The sequence below is a fragment of the Eucyclogobius newberryi genome, unplaced genomic scaffold, assembly GCF_026437365.1.
Source record: "Eucyclogobius newberryi isolate DKJ021-1_F unplaced genomic scaffold, fEucNew1.0.hap1 SCAF_20, whole genome shotgun sequence".
NCBI classification, from domain to species: domain Eukaryota; kingdom Metazoa; phylum Chordata; class Actinopteri; order Gobiiformes; family Gobiidae; genus Eucyclogobius; species Eucyclogobius newberryi.
The window spans coordinates 813,287-831,429 of record NW_027315835.1 but is presented as its reverse complement, the minus strand read 5'-3'; the positions used below and the strand labels follow the sequence as shown (position 1 = coordinate 831,429).

At 52.5% G+C, this 18,143-nt stretch overlaps 1 protein-coding gene across 1 annotated transcript; it reads left to right on the top strand.

The window, feature by feature from the left end:
- The first annotated feature begins 1,294 nt into the window (after nucleotides 1-1,294).
- Nucleotides 1,295-13,862, top strand: prph2a (peripherin 2a (retinal degeneration, slow)). The gene is made up of 3 exons (XM_072456562.1): nucleotides 1,295-2,142; nucleotides 7,988-8,234; nucleotides 13,648-13,862. The coding sequence occupies exons 1-3, from the start codon at nucleotides 1,562-1,564 to the stop codon at nucleotides 13,849-13,851; spliced, it is 1,032 nt and encodes a 343-aa protein (XP_072312663.1). The 5' UTR covers nucleotides 1,295-1,561; the 3' UTR covers nucleotides 13,852-13,862.
- The last annotated feature ends 4,281 nt before the right edge of the window (nucleotides 13,863-18,143 follow it).

The following is an 18,143-nucleotide window of genomic DNA, read 5'->3' as shown; positions in this document are numbered from 1 at the left end:
CTGCACGGGGGGCGGCTCCTGCACGGGGGGGGCGGCTCCTGCACGGGGGGTGGCTCCTGCACGGGTGGGCGGGCTCCTGCACGGGGGGCGGCTCCTGCAGCTGTCGTCATGGTAATGACACATCTTTTATGTAGAGTCATGTATAAACTCTGAGGCTCATGAGGATGTTATGTAACAGGTTCATGTGAAGATTATAGAGTTAATCCCCTTTATGGTCTTATGATCTGTTCACGCTCACACCAGCAGGCGGCGCTAAATGCAATTGGCTGCATAGCTTATTGTGTTACCATAGTAACCTAACCAACAGGAGATCCTCATTTAGATGAATGAGTGGAGCAGACCTCTGACCCCTGGTGATCTGACCTCTGACCCCTGGTCATGATAATTGGAAGAATAATCGCATGATTTATTGATTGATAAATCAGGTTACACCCCACGAGTCCGATGGTTCTCTTGCACGGTTTGGGGCGCTGAAGTTAGGGACCGTCTCTAAAGTACGATTGCACAAGTGTCTGTTTAAAAATGTGTTATCTTAAAAGATATAGAACATATTTATACTAAACAACAACATTGAGCATGAATCCTAGTAGCTAATCCTAGGTGCTATCTTCCTTTTGGGTTACGTTTTTTTAACCCTTTGTAGATTTTTGAAGAATATTTTTCTGTTAAAAAAGGCCGTGGCTGCAGAGCCGCGGCGCGGTCAAATAGCCTCATGACACTCCCTTTAAAAAAACATACTTTAGAGACGGTCCCTAACACAAGAGGAGCCGGCGCAGCGCTCACAGTGTCGGAGCCAAAATAAGTGTTAGTTTCAGTTCTAGTTCAGATTCAGATCCTGGTCCTGGAGAAGACGGCGAATGAAGTGACTTTAGAAGTACAAAAAACAAAGGATCAGGCCTGAACTGCGGGTTACTTGTTGCTTGTTGCTTGTTGCTTGTTGCTTGTTACGGGTTGCGGGTTGCGGGTTGCGGGTTGCAGGTTGCAGGTTGCGTGCGACCTGTGATTGCTCCCTGAATGTGCTGCTGAGGTCCTGCTAACAGAGGCTAACCCGACGCTAACTCACTTGTACATCCCTGAACTCTGAACCCGCTGTCGCTTTATAAGAACCCTTCGCTTTCCCTCCGTTATCTCCTCACGCCCTTCGCCGCTCTCCCTCGACCCACGTGAGCCCAAAGCGACCAATGGCGCGGCGAGCGAAGAGGCTTAGCCCCGCTCATGCTGTGTCAAGGGGATTGAAGGTAATTGGCTACAGCCACTTACCGGAGCTTAGCATGACGTAGTCTGACTTCTCCTCTAATCATTGGAATCCTGTGCAATCCTCCTGCGCTCGGGACGCACCAACACCGGCTCCAACGGCCATAAAAAAATAAGACTTATTCACAAAATGGAAGACGATTTACGATAATGGTTCCGCGTGCGATGGATTACGAGCGCTGTTAGCTTATTTTGGCGGGAGATTTGACGTGGTTTGTCACAATCGAGGTCGTCACGAAGCTCCAATTCTTTCACGCGACACATTTATTTTGACTTGAGAATAAAGGACCCTTCACAACGTTCAAAAATGGCGCTGATGGCGGTGAAGTTCGACCTGAAGAAGCGCGTGAAGCTGGCGCAGACCGTCTGGTTCATGTACTGGTTCGCTGTGATGGCGGGAATCCTCGTCTTTAGCCTGGGGCTGTTCTTTAAGATCGAGCTGCGAAAGCGCTCCGAGCTCATGGACAACAACGAGAGCCACTTCCTGCCCAACCTGCTCATCCTCTTGGGGCTGGTCATCTGCAGCATCAACGCCCTCGGCGGCAAGATCTGCTACGACTCGCTCGACCCGACCAAGTTCGTCAAGTGGAAGCCGATGCTGAGCACATTCCTTGTGGCGTGCATGGCCTTCAACGCGCTGCTGCTCGCCACGGCGCTGCTGTGCTTCGTCATGCGCATCCCGCTGCAGTTCACGCTGGCGGAGGGGCTGCGGAACGGCATGCGCTTCTACAAGGACACCGACACGCCCGGGCGATGCTACATGAAGCGGACCCTCGACCTCATGCAGATGGAGTTCAGATGCTGCGGCGGGAAGAGCTTCCGGGACTGGTTTGAGATACAGTGGGTCAGCAACCGGTACTTGGACTTCAGCGCCAAGGAAGTGAAAGAGTGAGTATCCACCGGAGCGCCACCGCGAGGAAACGGTTTCCATCTTTGTGACGCTAACTCCGTTGTTCCCTTTTAGTTTCAAGGGTGAAAATTGCGATTGGTGTTGTGTCTATCGTGTTCTTTGCCTCATCACTTGTTATCGTCGCGTATCGACCCGACCCAAGGGAAATGGTTGAGTTTGGTTTGGTGGTTTAAGGCGCTGTAAGGTTAGGGTTAGGGAAACGCCTCAGTACGTTTAGACCTCGGAAATGCCTCACAAAAAGTGAAAAAGTTGCATTTTGTGGACGTTGTGAGGACGGCAGAGCTCTCGTCTTGAAGCCAGAGCGTAGTTTGGTTATACGTATGCGAAAACAGCGCCTTAAACTATGGATTGTAATAAAGCGACACTTATTCTTGTTTAAGTGTTGGAAACGGGGTCAAGTTGTGTCAATAAGTTAAAGTGTGTCAGGTTTAAGGGGTAAAGCTGATGATCGGCATAAGCGGCGTCCAGGAATAATCCTTCTGGAAAGTCTAAGAACACACAGTGACTCCCGCATTAAAACATCCAGGATTTATATAAAGTTCCTCCCCGTTTACGTCGTTCACACGTGGATATTGAAGCCGCGAGGACGATAAGTCGTGGGCGGTCGCGCCGAAGGTTTTCCTGTTCATTCAGGCTTTCAGACCAGTTTTGGTTCTAAATTGTATGGATGAATTCATAGCGTTGCCCTTTTTCTCCTGCAGTTCCTGGTTTAGACCTTCTGGAGAGTCGAGGTTCTCCTGCGTCTCGAGTCGTGGTTTAGACCTTCTGGAGAGTCGAGGTTCTCCTGCGTCTCGAGTCGTGGTTTAGACCTTCTGGAGAGTCGAGGTTCTCCTGCGTCTCGAGTCGTGGTTTAGACCTTCTGGAGAGTCGAGGTTCTCCTGCGTCTCGAGTCGTGGTTTAGACCTTCTGGAGAGTCGAGGTTCTCCTGCGTCTCGAGTCGTGGTTTAGACCTTCTGGAGAGTCGAGGTTCTCCTGCGTCTCGAGTCGTGTTTTACGTTCAGGTTTTAATCCAACTTTAGAGTTTAACGTGACGAAAAGCAGAACCCAAATCGACACTAAAACTAGTTTCGAAACACGATGGAGAACGTTGGAAGATTGGAACACATTTTGAATGATCTTGAGCTTCGTCAGAGCTGGAGACAAGAAGAAAGTACATCAAAGTTCAGTCCAAAGGTCATGGAGGCTCTTCCGTCACCGCTGTAGGCCTCGTTTAGACCTTCTTTGGTGTTGCTCTATAAACGGACTTCGAGACTTTTCTGCCGTGTTACATAAGTAAACTAGTTCACGGCAGGATTGGCTAATGCTAATGCTAATCCTCACAACACTGGAGTGACACCGGTTTAAGTGGCTTTTCCAGAGCGTCTCAAATAAACAAGAAGTGCCAAAAGTGCATGTTATTTATGTTATTTATGTTTTTTATGTTATTAGGCCCGAGCGCCACAAGCTGGCGAGAGGCCTATTAATCTCGTAAGGCCGTGCGAAGCACGGCTGCGAAAGTGCGCACGTAATCGAGCGCGAAGCGCTCGCCCACTTCTAAACACTCACTAACGCACTCCTTCACTCATGCACGCCCCGTGCAGACTAATTAGTTGTAGGAAAATGGAATTTTACCGTTGTAAACGGGCGAAGCCCGTGCAAAAGTGCGCACTAAACGAGCACTTTAAATTGGGATGACGACCGCTTTGTGGTCGTCATCCCAATATAAAGCGCTCATTTGCGCTAAGTAGCTCACTCACAGTGTGAGTGAGCTCACAGTAGCTCACTCTTCTTCTTCTTCTTCTTCTTCTTCTTCTTCTTCTTCTTCTTCTTCTCGGGACACGCCCCCTATTTTTCACCCAGTGACATTGATGAAAAGTCACAAAAATGTTCACACCTCTAAAAATCGTGCCTCTACATTCTGGCTATTTCCTTTTTCTATAATTAAAAAATGTGCTCGTCAGCGCCCCCAAATGTACCAGAAATGCATTGAGAGATGGGAAATGACCCAAAAAAAATCTGATCGTAGAATCATGAAATTTGGCGCAGAGGTAGATGGTGACAAGAGAAGTAAAAAATATTATTACGGCAACGCCGTCCGCCCAACCAAATGTCGGCCATATTGCTTCAAAAATGGCTAAGCATGACTTGGTGAAAATGGTGCTGAGGAGTGGGACATCAAAAGTTATTCAAATGACTTTGACCCTGTCACAGTTTCTGTGGGTTTGGGCGAAGCCTCAAACTGTAGCAAGAATTTCATAAATCTCCCAAATTTAACATTTCTGCCGTTTGCGCAGATAAAGTCCGAATTGCGTCAAATTAGAATCAGTTGTTAAACTCTTTGCCCTAAACCTACTTGAAGTGAAATAAATGAATTTGGCGCCACAGCGCCCCCTACAGATTTTATATGGAGGTTAAATGTTTAGTTTTGCGAAATTATATGAAATTTGACACAAAACTCAATTTTGGCCCCATCAAAAAAGTCATTGACTCTCTTGCCGTAGCGATGACCGAAACCTCCCATGTTATTCCAATGGGGAAATCGCCAGAACATGTTTACACTTTAGACTTTCACAAACTCCTCCCCCTCAGGGCGTTAGACATATTAACCTGAAATTTGGTGAGACTCATCTTCAGGACCATCAAAAGTTAAACACATTTTGATTCAAAGAGTCACGGTGTCTGTGAATTCCAAATAAAATTGAGTGGATTCTGGGTAATGTCCTGGTCCCAGGATTATCCCGGGTCCTGATCCGAGGGAGGGACTTCCGCTTTTAGACCCAGATAAACCCGGTCATGAGGTCATGGAAAAGCTGAAGCGGAGCCGCCACTGTGGAGCGTCCCGTACACTCCATGTTTGTAGTTCTGACTGGGTTAGCTCGATGTTAGCTCGATGTTAGCTCGATGGTAGTTCTGTTCGGAGAGCGCGTCCAGGACTCAGGTTTATCCGTGGATTAGCTCGATGGATTAGCTCGATGAAGAACTGGCAAAAGTCCAGACACAGATAAAAACAGGAAGAGTCTTTCTGAAACTGCACTCAACTAAATCGACCTCAAAAATAATGATTCAAATGACAAGGAACGGCCCGTGTTAGCTCAATGTTAGCTCAATGTTAGCTCAGTGTTAGCTCAATGTTAGCTCAGTGTTAGCTCAATGTTAGCTCAGTGTTAGCTCAATGTTTGCTCAATGTTAGCTCAATGTTAGCTCAATGTTAGCTCAGTGTTAGCTCAGTGTTAGCTCAGTGTTAGCTCAATGTTAGCTCAGTGTTAGCTCAATGTTAGCTCAGTGTTAGCTCAATGTTAGCTCAGTGTGTGTTAGCTCAATGTTAGCTCAGTGTTAGCTCAATGTTAGCTCAGTGTTAGCTCAATGTTAGCTCAATGTTAGCTCAGTGTTAGCTCAATGTTAGCTCAGTGTTAGCTCAATGTTAGCTCAGTGTTAGCTCAATGTTAGCTCAGTGTTAGCTCAATGTTAGCTCAGTGTTAGCTCAATGTTAGCTCAATGTTAGCTCAATGTTAGCTCAGTGTTAGTTCAGTGTTTGTTCAGTGTTTGCTCAATGTTAGCTCAATGTTAGCTCAATGTTAGCTCAATGTTAGCTCAGTGTTAGTTCAGTGTTTGTTCAGTGTTTGCTCAATGTTAGCTCAATGTTAGCTCAATGTTAGCTCAATGTTAGCTCAATGTTAGCTCAGTGTTTGTTCAGTGTTTGTTCAGTGTTTGCTCAATGTTAGCTCAATGTTAGCTCAATGTTAGCTCAATGTTAGCTCAGTGTTAGTTCAGTGTTAGCTCAGTGTTAGCTCAATGTTAGCTCAATGTTAGCTCAGTGTTAGCTCAATGTTAGCTCAGTGTTAGCTCAATGTTAGCTCAATGTTAGCTCAATGTTAGCTCAGTGTTAGCTCAATGTTAGCTCAGTGTTAGCTCAGTGTTAGCTCAATGTTAGCTCAATGTTAGCTCAGTGTTAGCTCAATGTTAGCTCAGTGTTAGCTCAATGTTAGCTCAGTGTTAGCTCAGTGTTAGCTCAATGTTAGCTCAATGTTAGCTCAATGTTAGCTCAGTGTTAGCTCAGTGTTAGCTCAGTGTTAGCTCAATGTTAGCTCAGTGTTAGCTCAATGTTAGCTCAGTGTTAGCTCAATGTTAGCTCAATGTTAGCTCAGTGTTAGCTCAGTGTTAGCTCAGTGTTAGCTCAATGTTAGTTCAGTGTTTGCTCAATGTTAGCTCAATGTTAGCTCAGTGTTAGTTCAGTGTTTGTTCAGTGTTTGCTCAATGTTAGCTCAATGTTAGCTCAATGTTAGCTCAATGTTAGCTCAGTGTTAGTTCAGTGTTTGTTCAGTGTTTGCTCAGTGTTAGCTCAATGTTAGCTCAATGTTAGCTCAATGTTAGCTCAGTGTTAGCTCAATGTTAGCTCAGTGTTAGTTCAGTGTTTGCTCAATGTTAGCTCAATGTTAGCTCAATGTTAGCTCAGTGTTAGTTCAGTGTTTGTTCAGTGTTTGCTCAATGTTAGCTCAATGTTAGCTCAGTGTTAGCTCAATGTTAGCTCAGTGTTAGCTCAATGTTAGCTCAGTGTTAGTTCAGTGTTTGCTCAATGTTAGCTCAATGTTAGCTCAATGTTAGCTCAGTGTTAGTTCAGTGTTTGTTCAGTGTTTGCTCAATGTTAGCTCAATGTTAGCTCAATGTTAGCTCAATGTTAGCTCAGTGTTAGTTCAGTGTTTGTTCAGTGTTTGCTCAATGTTAGCTCAATGTTAGCTCAATGTTAGCTCAGTGTTAGTTCAGTGTTAGCTCAATGTTAGCTCAGTGTTAGCTCAATGTTAGCTCAATGTTAGCTCAGTGTTTGTTCAGTGTTTGCTCGGTGTTAAGCCCTGTCCACACCTCGTCGGCCGAAGCCTCCAGTTTACATTCAAAGTCTATGGTAAACGTGTGTCCAGCGCGTAGTGCGTTATCCGCGGCGCGATTTCTTCGTTTTTGCGGCGCGATTGCTGCGTTTTCTTACTCTCTCGACGCTTTGAGCGCGTAGGAGGCGACTGAGGCGGCCAAAGCGGCTTAAGCGACGTGTTCAGATATGTTGAGGTCTCTGCAGCAGAAGCGTAGCACCCGCCGCAGCAGCCAATCAGAGCTGACGCTCCAGTGACGTACGTACGTATTTCCGGTATTCCCCGTGGAATTCCCCAAGAAGAGCCACTTTGTCCTTCTTCGTCAACAATGGCAGACGAACGACTGATTGTGCCGTGTGGGAGAAAGGAGCTGTACCATGTGTTCACGGTGGAACAGAGACACAAACAAACCAAAAACACCAAAACAACACTCTCCATATCTGCAATTTTACACAATGAAAGGCCACGACAACACCTCTACTGCGCATGTGCGCAGAGAGCTGGAGCGCGGCGTACGCGCGCCTGTGTACAGTGTCCGGGGCGTCGAGAGCGCGCGTCCGGTGCGTAAACCTTTCAAATGTACACGCGCTCAAATTCTGCGTCGGGCGCGATGAGGCCGCGGCGTCTGTACGAGGCTTTAGACTCAGTATTTTGTCAGTGCGCAGCAATTTGGGGATTTTTCCTGTGTTTTTCTTTCACCGTTTCTCTTTGTATTTCATGTGTACTTGGTGTACTTGGTGTACTTGGTGTACTTGGTGTACTTGGTGTACTTGGTGTACTTTATACTTATATCAAACAGAGGTGCGTAACGAAGCCAAAAAGATCATTATTTCACTCAAACAGATTAAACGGTTATGAAGCTGCACTTTAAAGGGCAAGTCGAGTGACCTTTGACCTGACGCATGAACACACAGATCCCGTGACAGGAAGTGACGTCACGTTTCTAGACCCGCCCCTAAACCCGCGCCGTGTCTGTGTCTTGCAGCCGCGTGGGCAGTAACGTGGACGGCCAGTACCTGATGGACGCCGTCCCGTTCAGCTGCTGCAACCCGTCCTCGCCGCGCCCGTGCATCCAGCTGCAGATGACCAACAACACGGCGCACTACAGTTATGACCACTACACGGAGGAGCTGAACGTGTGGAGGCGCGGCTGCTCCGAGGCCCTGCTGTCCTACTACGGGGGCCTCATGAACACCATCGGGGCGCTCGTCATCCTCGTCGCCATGTTGGAGGTAGAAGAGCTCAACCCCTAACCCCCTAAACCCTAACCCCCTAAACCCTAACCCCCCAAAACCCTAACCCCCTAAACCCTAACCCCCTAAACCCTAACCCCCTAAACCCTAACCCCCTAAACCCTAACCCCCTAACCCTACAGTTCATCTGAAGGTCCTCCTCTGGGGCCTCCTGAACACCTTTGGGGCTCCTCATCCTCGTCGCCATGTTGGAGGTAGAAGAGCTCCATAAAGGGTCAAAGGGTTTAAAGTCCATCTCAAGGTTCTGCTGTTTAGTTCAGTCATTACAGTCTTAATGAGCTGAGTCCCTCTGTGATGTCATCAGTGTGCGACACAGAGACAGTTTAAACCATCGTTGGACTAAATAAAGGTGTTTTATGGTCTTATTGTGTGTTTGTTTGAGCCTCTGTTCCGAAGCTTCTCGACGTGTGGCTGGGCCCTCTCTCCCGGGCCCTCGCTCCCGGACCCTCGCTCCCGGGCCCTCGCTCCCGGACCCTCGCTCCCGGGCCCTCGCTCCCGGGCCCTCGTTCCCGGACCCTCGCTCCTGGGCCCTCGCTCCCGGACCCTCGCTCCCGGGCCCTCGCTCCCGGGCCCTCGCTCCCGGACCCTCGCTCCCGGGCCCTCGCTCCCGGACCCTCGCTCCTGGGCCCTCGCTCCCGGGCCCTCGCTCCCGGACCCTCGCTCCTGGGCCCTCGCTCTCGGGCCCTCGCTCCCGGACCCTCGTCCCCGGACCCTCGCTCCTGGGCCCTCGCTCCTGGACCCTCGTCCCCGGACCCTCGCTCCTGGGCCCTCGCTCCCGGACCCTCGCTCCCGGGCCCTCGCTCCCGGACCCTCGCTCCCGGGCCCTCGTTCCCGGACCCTCGCTCCTGGGCCCTCGCTCCCGGACCCTCGCTCCCGGGCCCTCGCTCCCGGACCCTCGCTCCCGGGCCCTCGCTCCCGGACCCTCGCTCCTGGGCCCTCGCTCCCGGACCCTCGTCCCCGGACCCTCGCTCCTGGGCCCTCGCTCCTGGACCCTCGTCCCCGGACCCTCGCTCCCGGACCCTCGCTCCCGGACCCTCGCTCCCGGACCCTCGCTCCCGGACCCTCGTCCCCGGACCCTCGCTCCCGGACCCTCGCTCCCGGGCCCTCGCTCCCGGACCCTCGTCCCCGGACCCTCGCTCCCGGACCCTCGCTCCCGGACCCTCGCTCCCGGACCCTCGCTCCCGGACCCTCGTCCCCGGACCCTCGCTCCCGGACCCTCGCTCCTGGACCCTCGCTCCTGGACCCTCGCTCCCGGACCCTCGTCCCCGGACCCTCGCTCCTGGGCCCTCGCTCCCGGACCCTCGCTCCCGGACCCTCGCTCCCGGACCCTCGCTCCCGGACCCTCGCTCCCGGACCCTCGTCCCCGGACCCTCGCTCCTGGGCCCTCGCTCCCGGACCCTCGCTCCCGGGCCCTCGCTCCCGGACCCTCGCTCCCGGGCCCTCGCTCCCGGACCCTCGCTCCTGGGCCCTCGCTCCCGGGCCCTCGCTCCCGGACCCTCGCTCCTGGGCCCTCGCTCTCGGGCCCTCGCTCCCGGACCCTCGTCCCCGGACCCTCGCTCCTGGGCCCTCGCTCCTGGACCCTCGTCCCCGGACCCTCGCTCCTGGGCCCTCGCTCCCGGACCCTCGCTCCCGGGCCCTCGCTCCCGGACCCTCGCTCCCGGGCCCTCGTTCCCGGACCCTCGCTCCTGGGCCCTCGCTCCCGGACCCTCGCTCCCGGGCCCTCGCTCCCGGACCCTCGCTCCCGGGCCCTCGCTCCCGGACCCTCGCTCCTGGGCCCTCGCTCCCGGACCCTCGTCCCCGGACCCTCGCTCCTGGGCCCTCGCTCCTGGACCCTCGTCCCCGGACCCTCGCTCCCGGACCCTCGCTCCCGGACCCTCGCTCCCGGACCCTCGCTCCCGGACCCTCGTCCCCGGACCCTCGCTCCCGGACCCTCGCTCCCGGGCCCTCGCTCCCGGACCCTCGTCCCCGGACCCTCGCTCCCGGACCCTCGCTCCCGGACCCTCGCTCCCGGACCCTCGCTCCCGGACCCTCGTCCCCGGACCCTCGCTCCCGGACCCTCGCTCCTGGACCCTCGCTCCTGGACCCTCGCTCCCGGACCCTCGTCCCCGGACCCTCGCTCCTGGGCCCTCGCTCCCGGACCCTCGCTCCCGGACCCTCGCTCCCGGACCCTCGTCCCCGGACCCTCGCTCCTGGGCCCTCGCTCCCGGACCCTCGCTCCCGGGCCCTCGCTCCCGGACCCTCGCTCCTGGGCCCTCGCTCCCGGACCCTCGCTCCTGGGCCCTCGCTCCCGGACCCTCGCTCCTGGGCCCTCGCTCCCGGACCCTCGCTCCCGGGCCCTCGCTCCCGGACCCTCGTCCCCGGACCCTCGCTCCTGGGCCCTCGCTCCTGGACCCTCGTCCCCGGACCCTCGCTCCTGGGCCCTCGCTCCTGGACCCTCGCTCCTGGACCCTCGCTCCCGGACCCTCGCTCCCGGACCCTCGCTCCTGGACCCTCGCTCCCGGACCCTCGCTCCCGGGCCCTCGCTCCTGGACCCTCGCTCCTGGACCCTCGCTCCTGGGCCCTCGCTCCCGGACCCTCGCTCCTGGGCCCTCGCTCCCGGACCCTCGCTCCTGGGCCCTCGCTCCTGGACCCTCGTCCCCGGACCCTCGCTCCTGGGCCCTCGCTCCTGGACCCTCGCTCCCGGACCCTCGCTCCCGGACCCTCGCTCCCGGACCCTCGCTCCCGGACCCTCGCTCCCGGGCCCTCGCTCTTGGGTCGTCGCTCCGTCACTTTTCCGTGTAAAGTCTCTGCCTCTTAAAGCCTCGTCCCGCTCGACCCGGGACACTTTCCGACACGGCGATCCTCTTAAGCTCCGGCCTCTTCCTCGTTCCACCTCGTCCTCGGGTTAATCCTCTCGCCTCGGCAACAGGAGCTATGTTTATTCTCTGTCGTGTGTCTTCACCTCATTTGTCCTCACGGTTTTTTAATTAAAATACGGCATTTTGGTATCGAGATGTTGGAAAGCTTTGGGCTGAGCGGCTGTTGACATAGTTCAACCTTATTGGACTTGACTGGACCTTATTTGTGGGCTTCAGCTTCCTGTTCATTGATGATATTGGACTTTATTTGGAATTTGAATGTTTTTTACAGAAGCAGTTTTAGAACGGAACGATTGTAAACAAAAAAAAGTGTTTCCCCTGGAACGAGCCAACCCCTGTCCAGAGTGTGCCCCGCCTAAGGCCCAAAGCTCTTCTTCTCACTCGCTCTCTTCCTCTCGTCCTTCAGCTCTTCTTCTCACCCGCTCTCTTCCTCTCGTCCTCCAGCTCTTCTTCTCACCCGTTCTCTTCCTCTCGTCCTCCAGCTCTTCTTCTCACTCGCTCTCTTCCTCTCGTCCTTCAGCTCTTCTTCTCACCCGCTCTCTTCCTCTCGTCCTTCAGCTCTTCTTCTCACTCGCTCTCTTCCTCTCGTCCTTCAGCTCTTCTTCTTACCCGCTCTCTTCCTCTCGTCCTCCAGCTCTTCTTCTCACTCGCTCTCTTCCTCTCGTCCTTCAGCTCTTCTTCTCACTCGCTCTCTTCCTCTCGTCCTTCAGCTCTTCTTCTCACCCGCTCTCTTCCTCTCGTCCTTCAGCTCTTCTTCTCACCCGCTCTCTTCCTCTCGTCCTTCAGCTCTTCTTCTCACCCGTTCTCTTCCTCTCGTCCTTCAGCTCTTCTTCTCACTCGCTCTCTTCCTCTCGTCCTTCAGCTCTTCTTCTTACCCGCTCTCTTCCTCTCGTCCTTCAGCTCTTCTTCTCACCCGCTCTCTTCCTCTCGTCCTCCAGCTCTTCTTCTCACCCGCTCTCTTCCTCTCGTCCTTCAGCTCTTCTTCTCACCTGCTCTCTTCCTCTCGTCCTTCAGCTCTTCTTCTCACTCGCTCTCTTCCTCTCGTCCTTCAGCTCTTCTTCTTACCCGCTCTCTTCCTCTCGTCCTCCAGCTCTTCTTCTCACCCGCTCTCTTCCTCTCGTCCTTCAGCTCTTCTTCTCACCCGCTCTCTTCCTCTCGTCCTTCAGCTCTTCTTCTCACTCGCTCTCTTCCTCTCGTCCTTCAGCTCTTCTTCTCACTCGCTCTCTTCTTCTCGTCCTTCAGCTCTTCTTCTCACTCGCTCTCTTCCTCTCGTCCTTCAGCTCTTCTTCTCACTCGCTCTCTTCCTCTCGTCCTTCAGCTCTTCTTCTCACTCGCTCTCTTCCTCTCGTCCTTCAGCTCTTCTTCTCACTCGCTCTCTTCCTCTAGTCCTTCAGCTCTTCTTCTCACCCGCTCTCTTCCTCTCGTCCTTCAGCTCTTCTTCTCACCCGCTCTCTTCCTCTCGTCCTTCAGCTCTTCTTCTCACCCGCTCTCTTCCTCTCGTCCTTCAGCTCTTCTTCTCACCCGCTCTCTTCCTCTTGTCCTTCAGCTCTTCTTCTCACCCGCTCTCTTCCTCTCGTCCTTCAGCTCTTCTTCTCACCCGCTCTCTTCCTCTCGTCCTTCAGCTCTTCTTCTCACCCGCTCTCTTCCTCTTGTCCTTCAGCTCTTCTTCTCACCCGCTCTCTTCCTCTCGTCCTTCAGCTCTTCTTCTCACCCGCTCTCTTCCTCTCGTCCTTCAGCTCTTCTTCTCACTCGCTCTCTTCCTCTCGTCCTTCAGCTCTTCTTCTCACCTGCTCTCTTCCTCTCGTCCTTCAGCTCTTCTTCTCACTCGCTCTCTTCCTCTCGTCCTTCAGCTCTTCTTCTCACCTGCTCTCTTCCTCTCGTCCTTCAGCTCTTCTTCTCACCCGCTCTCTTCCTCTCGTCCTTCAGCTCTTCTTCTCACTCGCTCTCTTCCTCTCGTCCTTCAGCTCTTCTTCTCACCCGCTCTCTTCCTCTCGTCCTTCAGCTCTTCTTCTCACTCGCTCTCTTCCTCTCGTCCTTCAGCTCTTCTTCTCACTCGCTCTCTTCCTCTCGTCCTTCAGCTCTTCTTCTCACTCGCTCTCTTCCTCTCGTCCTTCAGCTCTTCTTCTCACCCGCTCTCTTCCTCTCGTCCTTCAGCTCTTCTTCTCACCCGCTCTCTTCCTCTCGTCCTTCAGCTCTTCTTCTCACCCGCTCTCTTCCTCTCGTCCTCCAGCTCTTCTTCTCACCCGCTCTCTTCCTCTCGTCCTTCAGCTCTTCTTCTCACCCGCTCTCTTCCTCTCGTCCTTCAGCTCTTCTTCTCACCCGCTCTCTTCCTCTCGTCCTTCAGCTCTTCTTCTCACCCGCTCTCTTCCTCTCGTCCTCCAGCTCTTCTTCTCACCCGCTCTCTTCCTCTCGTCCTTCAGCTCTTCTTCTCACCCGCTCTCTTCCTCTCGTCCTTCAGCTCTTCTTCTCACCCGCTCTCTTCCTCTCGTCCTTCAGCTCTTCTTCTCACCCGCTCTCTTCCTCTCGTCCTCCAGGTGGGCGTCACGGCCGGCCTTCAGTACGTCCAGTCGTCCCTCTCGTCCCTCTCAAACCCCGAGGACCCGGAGAGCGAGAGCGAGGGCTGGCTCCTGGAGAAGAGCGTGAAGGACACATTCACCGACATCATGTCCAAGATGAAGTCGGCGGGCAAAGGGGCCAAAGTGGAGGAGGGAGGAGAGGCGCCCCCTGCTGCCAGCTGAAGCACACTGCGGCGCGAGTGGACTTCTGCACCGCAGTCGCATCGACACAGTTTACACACCAAACCGCTCACCTTCTGTTTGTAAAGGAGATGTATTCTGCAAACTCCACCTTCACCGTTTCCTCCTCATTTCCTCACCGTTTCCTCCTCGTTTCCTCCTTGTTTCCTCTTCGTTTCCTCATTGTTTCCTCATCGTTTCCTCCTCGTTTCCTCACCGTTTCCTCACCGTTTCCTCATTGTTTCCTCATCGTTTCCTCCTCGTTTCCTCATCGTTTCCTCACCATTTCCTCCTCGTTTCCTCATCGTTTCCTCATCGTTTCCTCCTCGTTTCCTCACCGTTTCCTCCTCGTTTCCTCACCGTTTCCTCATTGTTTCCTCATCGTTTCCTCCTCGTTTCCTCATCGTTTCCTCACCATTTCCTCCTCGTTTCCTCCTCGTTTCCTCATCGTTTCCTCCTCGTTTCCTCACCGTTTCCTCCTCGTTTCCTCATCGTTCAAATGACAAGCGTGAAATGTCTGTAAAAACGAATCACAGAAGTCAAAAAATATCACCGTCATTTGAAAGTTTACGACGTAACTTCATAAATCAAATCTAAATCTTCGTACCGTAATTATACGTTTTAATTCTGAGGCCGATCTCAGCGTTTCACATAAAGACATTTGGTTTGTTTGGCTGCGAGTCGTGGCTAAAAGTGAGTCACAGCGATCAAAGCCACAAATCGTGACTTCAATCAACAAAAACACGTCTAAAAGTGACAAAAACTCCAATAAACGTTGCCAAAACGTGACAAAAATGTGACAAAACGTTGCTACAATCAACAAAAACACCACCAAAAGCCACAAAAACACAACCGGAGGCAAACTCGCAAACGGTAACAATTTTGCCTCGTTGTTTTCACTTGTCTGCAAAGCCTCGACGCCGCGTTCCACAGATTTGGACCCGTTTTGGAGTCTTTTCAGATTCATATTTCAGTTTACAACGATGAGGAAAGTATTATAGAAGCGGGTTTGGCAGAATACATGACCTTTACTCTTCGTGCGGTTTGTCTTTGTCCCACAGAAGAATCGGCGCTCACTGTGTCGTAAACGGAATAGACGACTGTGCGTTTGGAGGCTGCTGTGCGAGTCTCCGAGCCTTTCAACGTTTAGAGATTACACTTAGTTTCTTTAAATTTAGCTGAAACGGGTTAGGGTTTAACCCGCTTTAGATTGGACGTTTAAACGAAACTCTGCCGACGACGCGGATCCACGATAACTCTCCGGTAGAACGTGAAACACTGTTCACTTTTTTGTCTTTTTGTTTTATCGACCAAGGGCGGGGGCGTCGGCACGAGCTGGGTCGCCGTTGCCTGGAACTCCGCGTGGGTTTTTCTGAATCTGAATTCCACGAATAACAGTCGGTTCCTGGAACGTGCAAACGGTGAAGAGTCGATGGATCCCTCGTCGTCCAGCCCAGATTTGTGTTAGAAAAGGTTCCAAAGGTTTCGTTTGGACAAAGGTTGAAAATGGAAAAGGGTTCACTGGCTTTTCCCTCTCGCCAACCCTTGATCAAACGGCGTTTTGCACTTTTATTCAGTGAGCGTTCTGTAGAACGTAAAGCGAGTGCAGAGAACGTAAAGCGAGTGCAGAGAACGTAAAGCGAAGTGGCAGCTCCCGTTTGTGCATTTTGACCCAAAACCGCTGCACGTTTCTGGACGATGTCGCGGATCGTTTCACGATTTAACTCCTTTATCTTGACAAAAACGCTCCTTTTGCGTATTCTAGTCACAAAAATCACCAAACTTGATTTACCGACGCCATTTATTTTTCATTATTTATCATTTTATTACAATTATTCATTCAATTTCGCATAAAACTTGTGTTATTTTGTCATTTTTGCTGTATGTTTATTTTCATGTATCGTTTCCTGAATTACAGCATTTTGCATCTTTCTGTTTTGTTTTCATCTTAAATCTGTCAAAATATTTGTCCAAAAGTCATTATCCAGATTTTCTCACCGAAGCGAAACGTCGCATAAAAACGAGCTGTGACATTGTGACAAAAACATCTTTGTAAATAGTAGAATAATGATTTTAACTTTTTTATGCCTTTGGTTTGGAGTGTTTTGTCGTAGCAAAATAAAAGGATCTAGAGCTTGAGTCTTGACCTTCTCTGAGCGATTAAAGACTTAAACCTGAAATTGGATCAGAGTTTAAAGACTTTAAAGCAGGACACGAGCGGCAGGCGCACATGGACCTGAACCTGCAGCGGCAGAGTGGTTAGCCTGAGACACAGTTAGCCTGAGACACAGTTAGCCTGAGACACAGTTAGCCTGAGGCGGAAGAGTGGTTAGCCTGAGGTACAGTTAGCCTGAGACACAGTTAGCCTGAGACACAGTTAGCCTGAGGCACAGTTAGCCTGAGACACAGTTAGCCTGAGACACAATTAGCCTGAGACACAGTTAGCCTGAGGCGGAAGAGTGGTTAGCCTGAGGTACAGTTAGCCTGAGACACAGTTAGCCTGAGACACAGTTAGCCTGAGGCGGAAGAGTGGTTAGCCTGAGGTACAGTTAGCCTGAGACACAGTTAGCCTGAGGCGGAAGAGTGGTTAGCCTGAGGTACAGTTAGCCTGAGACACAGTTAGCCTGAGGCGGAAGAGTGGTTAGCCTGAGGTACAGTTAGCCTGAGACACAGTTAGCCTGAGACACAGTTAGCCTGAGGCACAGTTAGCCTGAGACACAGTTAGCCTGAGACACAATTAGCCTGAGACACAGTTAGCCTGAGGCGGAAGAGTGGTTAGCCTGAGGTACAGTTAGCCTGAGACACAGTTAGCCTGAGACACAGTTAGCCTGAGGCGGAAGAGTGGTTAGCCTGAGGTACAGTTAGCCTGAGACACAGTTAGCCTGAGACACAGTTAGCCTGAGGCACAGTTAGCCTGAGACACAGTTAGCCTGAGGCGGAAGAGTGGTTAGCCTGAGGTACAGTTAGCCTGAGGCGGAAGAGTGGTTAGCCTGAGGTACAGTTAGCCTGAGACACAGTTAGCCTGAGACACAGTTAGCCTGAGGCACAGTTAGCCTGAGACACAGTTAGCCTTAGCCTGAGGCACAGTTAGCCTGAGGCACAGTTAGCCTGAGGCACAGTTAGTCTTAGCCTGAGGCACAGTTAGCCTGAGGCACAGTTAGCCTGAGGCACAGTTAGCCTGAGGCACAGTTAGCCTTAGCCTGAGGCACAGTTAGCCTGAGGCACAGTTAGCCTGAGGCACAGTTAGCCTGAGGCACAGTTGGCCTGAGGCACAGTTAGCCTGAGGTACAGTTAGCCTGAGGCACAGTTAGCCTGAGACACAGTTAGCCTGAGGCACAGTTAGCCTGAGACACAGTTAGCCTGAGGCACAGTTAGCCTGAGGTACAGTTAGCCTGAGGCACAGTTAGCCTGAGACACAGTTAGCCTGAGGCACAGTTAGCCTGAGGCACAGTTAGCCTTAGCCTGAGGCACAGTTAGCCTGAGGCACAGTTAGCCTGAGGTACAGTTAGCCTGAGGCACAGTTAGCCTGAGACACAGTTAGCCTGAGGCACAGTTAGCCTGAGGCACAGTTAGCCTGAGGCACAGTTAGCCTGAGGTACAGTTAGCCTGAGACACAGTTAGCCTGAGACACAGTTAGCCTTAGCCTGAGGCACAGTTAGCCTGAGGCACAGTTAGCCTGAGGCACAGTTAGCCTGAGACACAGTTAGCCTGAGGCACAGTTAGCCTGAGGCACAGTTAGCCTGAGGCACAGTTAGCCTGAGACACAGTTAGCCTGAGGCACAGTTAGCCTGAGACACAGTTAGCCTGAGGCACAGTTAGCCTGAGGTACAGTTAGCCTTAGCCTGAGGCACAGTTAGCCTGAGGCACAGTTAGCCTTAGCCTGAGGCACAGTTAGCCTGAGGCACAGTTAGCCTGAGGTACAGTTAGCCTGAGGCACAGTTAGCCTGAGACACAGTTAGCCTGAGGCACAGTTAGCCTGAGGCACAGTTAGCCTGAGGCACAGTTAGCCTGAGACACAGTTAGCCTGAGGCACAGTTAGCCTGAGGCACAGTTAGCCTGAGACACAGTTAGCCTGAGACACAGTTAGCCTGAGGCACAGTTAGCCTGAGACACAGTTAGCCTGAGGCACAGTTAGCCTGAGACACAGTTAGCCTGAGACACAATTAGCCTGAGGCGGAAGAGTGGTTAGCCTGAGGTACAGTTAGCCTGAGACACAGTTAGCCTGAGACACAGTTAGCCTGAGGCACAGTTAGCCTGAGACACAGTTAGCCTGAGACACAGTTAGCCTGAGACAC